This window comes from Pteropus alecto, unplaced genomic scaffold (genome assembly GCF_000325575.1).
Source record: "Pteropus alecto unplaced genomic scaffold, ASM32557v1 scaffold14, whole genome shotgun sequence".
Lineage (NCBI taxonomy): Eukaryota > Metazoa > Chordata > Mammalia > Chiroptera > Pteropodidae > Pteropus > Pteropus alecto.
The window spans coordinates 5,410,359-5,426,303 of NW_006436810.1; the positions used below are offsets into that span (position 1 = coordinate 5,410,359).

Consider the following 15,945-nt stretch of genomic DNA (forward strand, 5'->3'; position numbering starts at 1 on the left):
GGAATAATAAAGCTTTATACTTTTACAATTAATATTCTGTTGATATAGTACACTTCCTATCTTCTGTTCCTTGTGCATTTTTCAGTAAATACATTTCTTTTGTTGTTTTCAGAATTGTTTATAATTACATTTTATGTGAGAGCAGTTTTCTTAAAAAAGTCAAAATGCTATTTAGGAAAAACGTATTTCATTTCTTTAAAAATAACTATCAAAACACATTTCCAAATGATTATTATTTTCTTATTCAGGCTTGAAGACATTTTGCTTATTTTTAACTGTATTTTCCATTTCTGTAATTGGTTTATGGCCTTTAATACACCAACTGGTTTTTGTTAAATTGAAATGATCTCTATTTGGAATAAGGGATAAATACTCTTAATATTCCTTACAAGAAGACTTTTCTCTGAGACATCTGTACAGTTATATTTTATATTTTTGATCCTATTGCCGAAGGAAAAGTGGATACTGTGTCTTTAATGGAAAGCAAAAGGTTATCTTTCTCTGGCCTTTGTGTGTATGTGCTGATGTGGATGTAGGCAGCCAGACAGGCAATGTGTGCAGAGAGACTAAGGAACCGGCTGTGGATCGATACAAGTGGTGTGAAGTGAATTAATGCGAGGCAGGCCGTCTGTCTGTCATAGGATTGCGGAGAATGTGGGGCAATGTGGTCAGTCACTGCAGAGATCTGCTTCCAATAACGTAAAGCCTTCTGCCTGAAAACAAACTGTAGATACGCACGTTCTCCCTTCCTTATTGTTAAATTTTTCTTTATTCAAAGTAAATGTTCCTATCAGATTATTGCTTCTAGTTTATTTTAATTGGACGATTGGAAAACCACAGTTGTGAGAAACTGATAAAATAAAACATACCTGCTATTTTAGGTTCGTTTTTAATCTCAGGGAAAATCTATATTACTATGAGAATGAGAAACATAATTTTTGTTAATATTTATAAATATTATGGTATATGTTTTTCTTTCAGCATCTTAACAATATTGTTTACTGCTTCTATCTAATCTTCAATGACATAGTAAAATTATAATGAACTCAAATGATTTTATATTCCAGTTTCGGTTAAAGTGCTAAATTTTAAATGTTACTCTATTAAAATTTAGTATTTGATCTCTGATTATTAAGTTAATCACATGACACTGAAGTCTTCTGAGTTCATATTATCCTACTCAGATATTAGCCAGCAGTAGAAAAATGATTATAATGGTAATTTACAAACTTTTGAAAGATAAATTTTAGAATAATGTACCTGATTTTACTGATGGCGAGATGCAAGTGCAGTTTTATTACACTAATTTTGAAAACTGCATTTCTATATTTACATTTAAAAAAAGTTTTTCTAAAGCAATTAAAATTATTGCATGCAAACTGGAAATTTGTTTGTGTGTGTGCGCACACCATGAATAGTGATCTGAGTATTTGGAAATCTAGATGGCATGAAGGTCTCAAAATAGTCTTCCCTGTCCTCCATTTCTTTCTTCTGCCACTAGCCACAGACCCCCCATACACTCAGGTTCCTTTCTCTGCCATGTCGAGTTAACTCATACCCAATTTCTGCTTCATTCCATTTTGCCTTTATTTTCTTCCTGATTCACAATACAGAACCCATTTATAGACACACCTATTGTATGGCATAATGTACATTCATTTTTTTTATTTTGTGAAACCTGTATTTGGAAACTAACTGTTTTTTTAAGTATCTCACTTCTTTCCATTAATTTTTCGTGTATTTTTATTGTATCCCTTTACTTTATCTCTTTATCATCTCTTTATTGTACCTTTTTATTGTATATCTTTCCCCAAAGCACACTTATTGTTTTCTAATATATTTAAAAATATAATTTGTGTCATGGGATTGAAGGTATTCAGTTCTATTCAAAATGTGTTTATTGAACTTTTATGAGATGTTCATTACTGCCAGATATTATGGTGATACTCAGAAAGTAAATAAGGCTTTGATTTTATAGCACAGTTTGACAAGTAAGTTTACTTATATCAAATATGTAAGAGAAAAGCAAAGTAACACCATATAAAGAATTGATATTTATAATCTTGACTATCAATGTGCAAGAAACTGAAGGTTCCATGTATTTTCTATGTGGACTCTTCATATTTCTCAGGAATATTGTATTATCTTATTGATAGTGGATAGTGATGAAGTGATTTTTATGTTTCAGATAATTTAGTTTTTTATACTAGGAAGAAAATAAAACAATTTTTCTAGTCTTTGTGTTTCATTGAAATAGCATTGTATTCTGGCATAATCCTCAAAATCCTCAATTTTCTTTAGGACAGTGATATGTAGTACCTTTGATTGTATCTTTTTTTTAAGTTGGGTTTATTGAGGCATAATTTATACAGTAAAATTGACTCTTTTTAGTGTACAATTTTATGAGTTTTAAACAAATGCGAATGGTAATATTTCCACTCCCACAATCAAGATACAGCTTACTTTCATGATTCTAAAATATTTGTGATACATTTTACATTTATTCACCAGTTGATGGACATTCAGATTGTTTAAACACTCTGGCTTTTATGAACAATGCTGCTGTGAACACTCATGTACAAGTCTTTGTGTGGACACAGGTTTTTATTCCCTGGGAGTGGGTAGCTGAGTCGTGGGATAACTCTGTGGTTAACCTTTAGAGGAACTGCCAGACTGTTTGCTGTTGAGTTTTGAGAGTACCTTATATAGTCTAGGTACTAGTCTCTTGTTGGATATGTAATTTGTGAATCTTCTCCCAGTTTGTAGTTTGTCTTTTTATCCTCTTAATAGGGCCTTTTTTAGAATAAAAGTTTTTAATTTTGATGAAGTCCAGTTTACCAATTTTTTTCCTTTTATGGATTGTGCTTTTGGTATCAAGTCTAGCTTTAGATCTCAAAGATTTTCTTCTTTTATTTCTCTAAAACTTTATATTTCTTTGTTCTACATTTAACTCCATGATTCATTTTTAGTTAATTTTTATATTAGGAGTGAGCCTTAGGTCAGAGTTTGTATTTTTATCTATGAACATCCAGTGGCAGCAGCCCATTTGTTGAAGAGACTGTGTTTCCTCCATTGTACTGCTTTTACACCTGTCAAATACCAGTTGGGCCTATTTGTGTGCATCTACTAACCAAAAGCCACATGTTTTAATAACTTTATATGATAAGTTTTGAAATGGGGCAGACTCATTTTTCCTACCTTATTTTTCTCTTTAAAATTCTATTAGCTATTCTAATTTCTTTGTCTATACATATAATTGTAGAATAATTTCATCTCTATCTAAAAAAATTTGTGCTGGGGTTTTGATAGGAATTACATTAAACCTGTATATCAGTCTGTGGAGTATAGATATCTTTAGTATGTTGATTCTTCTAACCCATTAACATGATATGGCTCTCTGTTTCATATATTTAGATCTTCTTTGATTTCTTTCATCCATGTTTTGTAGGTTTCAGCATACAAGTCCTGTATGTTTTTTTTTAAGATTTGCATCTAAATATTTCAGTTTTTGAACCATTATTATTAGTATTTTTTTTTAAATTAAGGTGTTCACATGGCTAGCATATAGAAATTTGCATCTAAATATTTCAGTTTTTGAACCATTATTATTAGCATTTTTTTTTAAAATTAAGGTGTTCACATGGCTAGCATATAGAAATATGACTGATTTTTTAAAATATTTTTTTCTTGTATTCTGAGGCCTTGCTGTACTCATTAGTTCAATTTTCTTATTTTTAGATTCCTTTGTATATTCTATGTAGATGATCATTTTATCCTTAAATAGGGTCAGTTTACCTCATCCTTTCCAAATGGTATATGTTTCCTTTTCTTGCTTTATTGCACTGGCTAGAACTTCCAACACTATGTTAAATAAAAGGGGCCAAGAACAAAAAAAAAAACGAAGAAGTAAGACAAAAACAAACTCATAGATACACAGAACATTTTGGTGGTTGCCAGATGCGAGTTGGGTTGAGGGGATGGGTGAAAATGGGGCAGGAGTGAAGAAGTACAAATTGGTGGTTAAAAAGTAGTCATGAAGATGTAAAGTACAGCATAAGGAATATAGTCAATAATATTATAATAACTATGTATGGTGTCAGATGAGTACTAGATTTATCAAGGTGATCACTTTATAAGTTATGTAAATGTCTAATCACCATGTTGTACACCTAAAACTAATATAATATTATAAATATTATATTAAAACTAATATAATATTAAAAATAAATAAGTGTGGCTAGTGTCGACATCTTTACTTTATTCCTGACCACAAGAGGAAAGTAGTCAGTCTTTCACTATTAAGTATAATATTAGCTATAGATTTTTAGTAAATGCTCTTCATTATTAAATTGAGGAACTTCTCCTTTATTCTTATTTTTCTGAGTTTTTTAATTGTGACGTTGAATTTTATCAAATGCTTCAAATGATCATATGATTTTTTTTAGCTTAAGATTTTGGATTATGTTGATTGATTTTTGAATATATAATCAGACATGCATCCTTGGAAAAAACCTAACTTATGGTGTATAATTCTTTTTATATGTTACTGAATTTTATTTGCTTATATTATGGTGAGGATTTTTGAGACTATATTTATTAGAGATATTGATTTGTAGTTTTCTTTTAGTCTTTGTATTTTCATTTTTTCTGTCAAGAGAAAAAGGATTTTATACCCATTACTTTGAAAGCAGCAATCAAAAATTCAATTTCAGAATAGCTACATGGTCTTTCAACCTTGGCTACTTTGAGGTATACATGTTTGCTCCTTAAGCTCTGTCCCAAAGTACTGAACTCTCTCAATTGAACTGTTACCTCATATAGCCAAAGAACTCCATGGAGGGCTTGACAATATTTATATTGAGTATTATATTATTTCATGATTTGTCATGGTTATGCTGTAGTGTTCTGTCATACCTCCTATCCTGGAACTCTGCCCCTGGAAGGACTTGGTGATCAAAGGATATTGGGGTTTAAAATCAAAAGACCTACATGGCAGTTCTGGTTCTCGAATTTAGTACCTGTGCTATTTTGAGCAATTACTTAACCTCTCTGATTAAAAGAGATCAATTTAAGTGGATTTGTAAACTGGTTGCTACATAAATGCCAGCTTTATTTTCATGGAACCTTTTAATTTTACAGGAAAGAAAAATACTACTGATAAATGTTACTATCTAAACTATTTCTTAATATCTTTTCCCTGTTTCTCTGATCATTTTCAAAATTATCAAGGGTTAAGCAAGGAACAATATTGAGAGACTTCAGAGATTTATATTTTGATTTAATAATGATCTTTGATTTTGTATTTAAGCAATAAATATTTAGGAATGTGGCCTTTACTTTCTTATATCCTCTTTGCGATTATTTTACTTAAGCAATTAATACTACATTTCTAGTAATCCCTCTCTATTATTTTAATATTTTATCTTGAAAATCTGACAACAAAATGTTACTGCAAAGGGATGGCATTGTCATTTTGCATTCAGCAGGGGCCATTGATATAGCACTGTTCACTTTTTTGTAGTAGCAATTCTGAAGATAGTGGTAGTACAACATGGTATATTCTCTTCCCCAAACTTAAATTGTTAGGCTGTGGAGCTGTCTCCTGATAGATCTAGTTCTGGATCACTCATGGTGGTTAATGACTAAGATTCTTCCTATCTTGGTGCCTTTCATAAACCAGAGGCAGCAAGGTGGAATTTCACAGAGAAGTGTTTAAGTTAATACACGTTGGAAGAAAAGAAATCCTTGAGTATTTGTAGCTTTTGGTTTTTAAATTTTGATGGCTACTATACATGCAGTTATTGAAGTACTTATTAAGAAGATTTGATTAGAAGATTCACCTCCTAAAGTAACTTCCAACAGTGAGATTTTTATATGCCATGATCAAGCAGTATCTGTTGATAACCATAAGAAAAATATTGAGTCACCCTACTCTTCATTGCCTATTTAGAAATAATGTGGTAGATATAAATTGACAACAAAATAAATTATCAGGGATGAGAAGACAGGTGAGTCAGGAAAAGATATTTGTATGGACTACCAAGTTCTCAGGTGATTTTACAGAATGGAAGCTTTCGGAACCCTGATCTAGATCACCTGTCTGCTTCAGTTAGGTTCTTTCAGTGTGATAATTATCTGAGCTAATATCTAATTTCTTCATAGATGGATACGTTATACTCTTTCTGCAATGCATGTCAGGTCTCTTACATTGACCCAGGGCACAAATCCCTCTTTTGTCACCATCCTTCTTCCCAGCTCCAAATTATAAGCAAACTAATATCAAAGAGAGTAAATTTTAAATTAGTCCTTCACGTCTAGATTTTTTTCTTTTTTGAGCATAATTATGTCTAAATCAGCTAAAATACCTGTAGCAAAATTGTTGAAAGGAATCAAGTAAAAACATTTTTACTTCAGGTAAAAATATTATTTAATCATTTTTCTGTTTTCCCCAGATCTTAGTGAAAAAAAGTCAATTTTGTTTGCACCCATGTATGTATATGTACGTCTAAAGAAACAGAACACACATGAATGTTTGATTCATTACTTTGTGTCTCTTTCTAAATTTGGTGAATATGTTATATTGTTTTAAATGTATGGCATTTGCAGCCAGTAAGCAAAAAAGATTTAAGAGTTTAAGAGTTTAGATCTACCTTTCTTACAGATCTTAAAATTAAACCTTGCAATTCTCATTTGTTATAGCTGGGGTCTCAGCAGAAGCCATGCAGACAGTCACCACGGCTCCTGATACTACCTCGGGGCCAGAAGCCAAAGTCCAAGAGGAAGAGCACGACCTCGTAGATGATGACATCACGACCGGTAAGGAGGCATCTTTAACATTATCTGGATGAGCCTTGTCCAATATTGGAAAATGCTTTTAGGTCATTTATAATGGGACTAAATATGTTGATGGAAAGGATGGAAACCTGCATCGATGGAGTGTTTAGTTTTATAGGACTGTTTAGTGTCCTTTTTGATCTTGAACTGTAAAGGAGAGGAAATGTTTATTTGGCTTGCTCATTGTTGCTGTAACAATGAACCTGCCGGCTATGCATTTGATTTTCTGGGGACCCTCTAATTCAGAGGCTAGGATCATTACTAAAGCCTTGGAACTTGTTAAGGAATACACCTATCATGTTATGAAAGGTTTTGCAATTATAGGGTAAGATGTAATAGCAATATATGCAATATAGGCTACGTAAGGAAACTTTCAGATATACTTTGTACCTATATTATAGAAATAAATGCTGCTTTTAAGTTATCTACATTGCTCGAGTATTGAACATTCTTATCTATGTTATTTGTCACATAACTAGACATAAAGTAAAATTTAGGAAAGCTGTACAGCACCTATGTTCAGCCTAGCCTATCTTTTTATAGACTTAAAGCAGTTCCAATTACTGGATCCACAAAAGCATTCGGCTCAATTTCTTCCAGTGCACAGTAGATAGAAACAACCTAGTATAGGTTTTTCTTGGTGTTAAGATGATAAACTTTTGTGGGTTTTTTTTGATGAGGTTGGTTAAAATGTAAAATCTGATGATACACATCTATAATTATTATGAAGCAACAAATATTAACTTAATAGTAATCAATAATTTGAAAAGAAGCATGCCCAGAAAATACCAGTACCATTTTCAACAAAACTTAAAGGGAGAAAAAAACAGAAGCTTTTTTTTTCTGTTAAAGCTTTGTGTTGCAGGTTCTTTACTATTACCATCTGAATGCCTTTAAAGTGTCTTCACTGGGAAGAAGCCTAATGATCTCCCTTGAAAATTTACAAAGCCTGTATCACAAAACCCATAGCTTGTGCCACTGCTGCCAATAAGTAGTTGACTAAGTTGGGGAGCATCTGGTTTTCAGGAAAAATGAGACGATGGTGATGGCTATTACTTGTTATTTTTAAGTTATTTTTAATGTATCAGTTCATTGATTAAAATCATCTGCCTTAAATATACATTATTTCAGAAACGTTCAACTTTTCTGAACGTCATTTGCACGTCACAATTGTGGAATTTATTTCAGTAGCTACTAAAGTAAATTATTTGCAGATTTTTTAAACTAGTTTTTGTTTTAGTCTATTTTTATCGCTTTATTTTATGGTGTTATAAATGTTTTGTTACATTTTAATTTCTTGTAAATTTTAAAGGCCTTCTGTCTATAAAAAGTAGTGATTAATTTATAGAAAAAAGACTAACTCAACTTGCATTCTGGAATAAAAGAAATTTTCGAGCACTCAAATAAGCATTATTAAATCAGCACATTGAAATTTTGAATTATGCACCACCAAAGTCATAAGACAGCATTGTAGCACATGAGTGTGCTTTTATTTGATTGTTTAAAAAAAAAAATCAAGAAGCTTAAAAATGAAAATCTAGTTTTGGAGAGTCAATTAATGCTGCACAAAGTATTTTTTAATCTGTAAGAAGTTCAGTTAAACATATGTGACGAATGGCTTTATCAGTTGATTTATTCATTGCATGCCATGGATACTAGAGGCAAGAATGGTCAATATCCAAAGAATTTAAATAACTAAAAAAAGGCTTCCTTCACATGTTGTCAAAGCGACTAGCATGCTGCAGTCTGTAGGCCGTTCAGGTTACCTTTAGATTGTGTGACTTGATTAAGATGTGGTATAGATTTTTGGGAGGGTTTAGAAGAAAACCATATTTCTTTTTATTGACTAGAATCCTATATAAATTGCATTATGAAAAATATGGTAGATGCATAGAGAAAAACCTGTTTCAAGCACAATAATCTTATTTGGGGACAGCCAGAATTGTAGAGCACAAATACAAAAGGGAAAACAGGTCACATTAGCCATTCACTTTGAAAAATCTTTTTTTGTTTTCTTTTTCAACTTATTTGGAAAGAATTGCTCTAATAATATTTCCTCATAAAATAAATAGAAATCATATCATGAAAGCTATTTTCCTTTTTTTGAATAGATTCTTATTTGATGGCTAGAGTTAGGCTAATTTGCATAGTTGTATTAATTTTATATTTGTAGTCATCTGGAACTTAATTCTGTAATTAACTCAGTTAAACGACCTACTAAGATAGCAATTAAAATATGAAGTATAACTTAGTGCTTTTGCCATAGGCAGAATATCTTTCTGAAATTTTTCTTTTGGGTGAGAATTGAATGAGGTATGAATGTTGTCTTATGGCACTTGAATCTGTGACCAGCAGTCTTTGTTAGTGTTTGCCTTATAAAAGAACCATGGATAAAACGGTGTTAGCTATGATCAATTGGAACTAATTAAATTTATTTGAAATGAAGAGTCTTAACTGGAAGAGAACAGCTAGAAAAACTGAGAAGAAAAAATTGAGTCTTGATTGAGACAATTTAAACCTTCTCACTGTCATTCTAAAAATACGCTGCAGCTTCTTTCTATATCTCTTTTTTTTTAAAGCTAATATCTATTGATCGGCTCCACAAAGTAATGCCACAGTGTGCCTTGGTCAACACACACACTCGGTTTTACTTAGCATTCTATCTTGAGGTTTATCAAATTCTTTTCTTTAACCACATGTTTTAAATTACATATCAAAGCTATTTTAGCTATTTTTGCAGATTAATAGTTTTTAATGTAGTAAAAGTATTAAAATATTTATTTTTTATATTGTACAGTATGCAGGGGAATATACTTTCTTTTTAAGGGAACTGCTTCAGGTTTTGCAATCCTCTATATTTAAAATTTATTTTAACAATAGTAATAGTATTTTCTTTAAAGTTAAATAAAAGCATTAAGATTGTTTCTAGATGACTTATAATTTCAAAGTCACAGAATATTGCTATAAACCTGTGTTTGCTTTTATATGTATACTTTTATTTTTAGTATTATAATTTAAATGTTTATATAAACATAATATATAATCAATATTTGTAAATAATGTGTTCTTATTTTCATTATAATATTAATAGGTCATAATTATATTAATAGAATAAATCTCACTAAACTCGACATACACAGAAAAAATTTTAGATATCTATTTTTTTAAGGTAGACCTTTTGGTGACTTTGTTAATTATCTTTATGTAGTTTTCATCATGGTAAAGGATGGCATTTTGAGTGAGGATGAAGCTATATACATCCCTAAAATGTTGTATTTTAAAACCTCCCCCTAGTTGCAGGTTAAAAAGAATTTTGGAAGGCTTTTATTCACAAGCCTGCATGGTTCTGTTTAAGAAAGTCACTATATTCTTCTGAGGGTCATACTGCAGTGTCCTGCCTCTTGTTCAATATTGCAAGGACACAAACTGACCACATAATAGTGACAAAGGGTCAAGAGTCACTGACATTGTCAAAAAGAGAGAGGGCGATAGTAGATCAGCAGCACAGCTGACAGATTCAACTGCCTACAACAAAAGCATCAATGATGTATGAATCGGATGGCTTTGTTTAATTTTTTGGAAAATTTAAATGTAATTTGTTAAAATAAAGAAGATGAGAAGTGTTACAGAAAAAAGGAAAAATAGAGAAGGGTAAGAAAAATTGAAAGTAACATCTTTTGACAACTTACGACGTCCACGCACTTTACTCTTGACTCTTACTACATTTCTTTGAAGTGGACACCAGTAGTTTTCCAGCTGCAGATGAGGAAACAAGGTCAGAGAGGTCACTTTTATAAGGTCACATACTTAATAAGCGATAGATCTGGGACTTGGAGTGAGTTCCGCCTGATTGCAAAGCGTACATAGAGCTAGAGATACCAGAGTTGCTGTTCTCCAGGAGATGCCTCTGTGGCTGGGTGGCCCATTGCAGGAGAAGCAAGGTGGCCGGTCTGGGAGGGGGAGATGCTCAGAGGAAGGAGAGGAATCTTGAGTTTTTCCAGGAGGTTTGACATTTAAACTCACTGTGGAATGAGAGTGTGGAATCGTGTTGTGTGATGGTATACATAGTGTACACTCCAATTTAATGTGTTCAGGGTTATGTTTAAAGGCTTGAACTGGAGTGACTTGCCTAAGAAAAAGCACAAAAGAAAAAGAGGCAAAAACAAGGACAAAAGATGGCTAATAAATACCATTTGAATGTTGTTTCTCTTTAAAAAATTTTTAGACTTTTATAAATAGGAAGTCTACTTTATATCAGTGTATTTTGACTGAGAAAGTGTTTGTGTAATTGAATGAATTAAATATTGTGAAGTATCAGAGGTGCCGTAACATGAATTAATCAACTGTCACATTGGCACCAAATCTGTCATAATGATATTTTCCAATAATAGCACTTTTTATTTTTTTTGCATAGATGTGTAGTCTGTTTGCATGTAATACTTCTGCAAGAAATTGGTCGAATAAATAGTGATGGACATTATCTTAGCAAACTCATCTAAGAGAACACATTTAAAAATCTGAGACTTAAAATAATAACTATCACAATAACTCATTAGTATTTATTGAATATCTAATATATGTCAGGCTGTGCTCTGGGCTCTCTAATCCTCACAACAACTCATTGTGATAAATCTTCATTCTCATTTCCATTTTACAAGAGAGGAAAATGAGGCATAGAATGGCTAAGTAACTTTCCACATAAAGGCCCCAGATAGGAAATGGCAGAGTCAGTATTTGAATCCAAGCCATGTGTCTCTAGATCTTGTGCTTTTACATGGAAGTAATTTGTTCAAAACCGTATGATTTAAAAAGAGTTTTATAAGAAGATAAATACGTTCATTCTGACAAATCATTTTCTCTTTGTGTGATATAGAATCATCTGTTTTAATTTTAATGTAGTTTAGTGTGTTATGAAGTATAAGGAAATATTTAAAATGTGAAGAAAAGACTTCCTGTTTTCTTTAAAAATAAACATAGATAATATAGGAAGATAATTTTACATATTTTCTAGATAGAATTATTCTATGTTCATGTGAAATTATGCACGTAAATATACCAGCACATATATGATATTAGATTACAAAGGCTTAAGGTTTGATTTTCAGATTTAATATTATATATTCTTTTTGATAGAGTAAATAGAAAAAAAAAACAGATATTTAGATAAGAATGTAGGGCTGCTAAAAAAAAAAAAGCCTTTCATGTGAATGGGTAACTTTCAGGGTGAACTTCAGGTTTGGCTTTTTATGAGCTATGTAATAATACCTCATGAATAAGAATGAATGGTATTAGATTGTGGTACACTATTGTATATCTGTATATTACATGAATTGCCCTTATAATTGATAACAAACCCATATGACCAAAAGTTGTAATTCACAAAAGTAATGACAGCAGTGTCTCATAATTCACAGACTTTGTCATACCTGTTAATGATTACTTTTACTGTGCAAACTTTGTTAAAGGGGAAAACAGATTTTAAAGCAGATGTAGGGTTTTGAAGAGTTCTTCCTGATACTTTATAGCCACTTTTAATATCCAAAAAGATAACTAAATTGACTAGCATCTTTGACTTTCCAAATGATTTCTTGGATTAAAGTTAATTGTCAAGTACAAAGGCTTCTATTAGTCTTAACTTAAAATTTTTGATCACAAATGATAGTTAATGTTTACTATTTGAAGTGAAGATAATCATGAACCTGAATGTATTTTTCTCCTCATGTGACATACCGAAAGAAGAGTCTTCCCTTATAGGTAGGATAAAAATCAAGTGAGAATACTTAGCCATCTTTATTCTTTTGATAACTATATATCCTAAATAAACATGGGTTACTTAAAGAGATTCAGGGAAACTGAACCAGCTACTTCCTCTTTGTCCTTCTTGTATAATATTTTTTTCAATGTCGTTGGTACCACCTAAAAGAAGTGTAAGGAATATTTCATTTAATTCAACAAAAACCTTAATATGCATCTTGTATTTTCCTATCAGCACATTCTAGGGAGGATTTAATACAGCAAGTATTTAGTTAAAAAGCTGATGGTCTAAGTGGGGCTATATATTCACACAAAGCTGCACACACACACATACACAACATACATGCACGACATACATGTACATACGATAGACTTTAGATAAGAGAATTCCAAGCACTGGAGATTAGTTAAGGGTAGACGTTACATATGAGGTAAGCCTGCATTTGTGGCAGAGGTGGACAGACATGGGAAAAGCTTTTGAGCTAACATTGTAAGTTTAGAGACTTTGAAACAAAGATTCTGGAGGGCTGAGAAGGATGGCCTGGCTGGAGCTGAGGGACTGGCAGTACCATTCAGGAACGAGGGTCTATTATCAGGTCAGACATGTTCCTGTGGAACATAGCAGATTTTACATTCTGTGCAATACGTTACTTTAAAGAAAGGGTTGTTAAACAGATATAGAAGGGATTTAAAATGTTGGTGGAATGTATTGGCTTCATGCTTGATGTACTTAATTCTACTCCCATGGTGTTTCTTTTCATTTAGTAGGTATTTCTAAGCACCTACCAGGTGTTGAGCACTTAATAGGCACTGAGTGTAAGGTGAAGTTTATGCTGTAAAGGGCAAGACTGATGACCGGTTGTGTTTATCGTTTGTTGGGACATTTTTACCTGAAGAAGTATTATTCATGAAGGTTTAATAAACTCATGTTACTGTGATGTAAAAAACAGATTAAAATCAACTAGATGAAAAGCTGGTTTGCAATAGTAAATATGTAATTAAAATATTTAAAAATATTTATTGTTGCAACACAGGCTATACTGTTCCATTGTGTTTAGAGGTCAGCTTCCTCGCTTATTTGTTGTGTGGCCTTTTGCAAGTTACCTGACCATGCCAAGCCTCAATTTTCTGACCTGAAATATGAGGATAGTAAGATTGGAGAATTAGATGATGCATGCCTTCTTAGCAGAGGAACTGGCACATAATAAGTGTTCAAGAAATGTTATGTGACTCTTCTTTCCTTCCCTCATCCTTATCACTACTATCATCCTTAAGTGATTTGCTTTAATAAATAGAATAAATGGTTTGCAACTAACTTATAAATCAGTTCTTTTAGATGACTTGATGATGTTTATTCTAGGTAATTTGATCATCACTCCCATGGAAATAAATTTTAGACAAATTTATACTTTATAGAAATAAGCTACATTCAAAGTTCCATGCAAATTTTCAAAAATTTCTAAAACCTAGCTTACGAAATATAGATGAATTATTATATATTTTTAAAGACTTTTATATTGATTATTTTTTTACATTTTTTGTCTGAGTCGAATCTGACCAAGAAGAATGAATCATTTGATGAAATAGAAATAATAACAGCCTTAAAAAAAAGATATTTATTTATATTTATGATAGCCAAGGGAGAGGTAATTTGCATATTCAGATCTGGCCAGTGGTGATCAGTGAGGAATGGGAGGGAGAGAATGATATAGAAAGAGTTTCTGAAGATTCTGATGTAACCATTTAGTTGGGAATCACTGCTAGATTTATAAAAGCATATTTAATATGATAAATCCTAAAGGATAAAAAAAAATATCTTCACTATACTATCATCAGTAGCCTTGCCAAGAAGGAAAAAGGAGAAGTATTTATTGAAGCTCTCATACTTGCAAAGGATGCTTACTTTTTAGCTCAGTTTTTAAAAGGGGTATGTTCAAAAGTAGAACAGATAAAAAAAATATCTTCACATCAGTAGCCTTGCCAAGAAGGAAAAAGGAGAGGTATTTATTGAAGCTCTCATACTTGCAAAGGATGCTTACTTTTTAGCTCAGTTTTTAAAAGGGGTATGTTCAAAAGTAGAACAAAGTATACCGCACCAAAATATCGATTAAACGTGAGAGTAGAATAAAGACATTTTCAGAAATGCTAATCTCAAACAAACAAACAAAAAAAATGCACGTCCCGTGCTTTTATCAGGAAGTGGTAGAGGAGGCGCTCCACCACATTATGGAGTAGCAACGAAGAGGAAGCTTGGGACCCAGTGATCCAGGTAGCCGAGTTTATAAAGCCTGGCTCCCAGTTTTATGCTTGCAAACCCTATCCCACTGTCTCGTGAGTCCACTCCTTAGGAACATAACCTCAGGAACCTAGCCATCCAGAGAGTCACACGGAGAAGAGAATTCTGGGAAACAAGCATTTGTATTTGAAGGTCTAGCAGCCCCTCATGGGAAGAGTCTCACACTGATGGGGTTAATTTTACTAAGGCTTCTTCAAATGCACTGAACTATGTATGTTCCAGATACTTAGCAGCGCCTAACTGTTTTACTCACCAGGCTGGGCTTGATGTCTGCTCCCTAGCTTGCTTCCTCATATTCTAGATTTACACAGCTGGTGAGAATTTGCAGGTAACTTATCGAAACCTGTAGAAAACCAAGTAAACAACAACAACAAAGACAATTATTAACTGTAAGGAGGGGGTAAAAGTAATACTGAAAAAGTTCTCATGATTGGTAAGCCACATGGTTGGGCTATGAATAGCATGCACATTATTATAAAAATATAAAGGTTGATTATGATATTGTAGTTTTAATAAGAAATATGATATAATAAATTGGGAGGCAGAGGAAGAAAGCAGAAGACAGTGTGTGAATGTGGTATGTGAGTAAATATGGGTGTGTGTGTGTCAGAGGAGAGAATGGGAAGGAGAGAGAGATAGATGTGCAAATAAGTCATGTATACGTGAAGGAGAACCCAGTATTTATGACCATAGTGGGGAATTATAAGCCTAAAGAACGACAAACCTAAAACTGATAAATTAGAAAGTAGCAACACAGAATTTTCAAAAAGAGTCTTAAGTGGTTTTTGCAGAGCGTAAAATGGGGATGGGATTGCTGCTTTTTTATGTAACTTGTAGAACTCTTTGAGTCTTTAAACAATGTATAGTTTCGCAAATTAAAAATTAAATATAAAACAAAAAAAATTTTAAAGTAGAACACGGTGGCACATAACCGAAGGTAGTAGTGAAGGGCGACATAAAATAATGCCACGAAGTCCAAGCCAGAATAAACTGGAAACAAGCAGAGTGTGTGATTTGTCCACCCGCCTTCCCTTCTTCTGTTTCCTAGCTGTGTTCCAAAG

The 15,945-nt window shown here is 32.4% G+C and overlaps 1 protein-coding gene across 3 annotated transcripts in view; it reads left to right on the forward strand.

Annotated features, from left to right (window-relative positions):
- The window catches only part of WDR7 (WD repeat domain 7), a 281,883-nt gene that overhangs the window by 118,739 nt on the left and 147,199 nt on the right, over window positions 1-15,945 (forward strand). For all 3 annotated transcript variants that reach the window (XM_015590833.2, XM_006913696.3, XM_015590832.2), the window contains exon 20: window positions 6,700-6,816. In XM_015590833.2, the coding sequence (XP_015446319.1) occupies window positions 6,700-6,816 (117 nt within the window). The remainder of the gene's footprint in view (window positions 1-6,699; window positions 6,817-15,945) is intronic.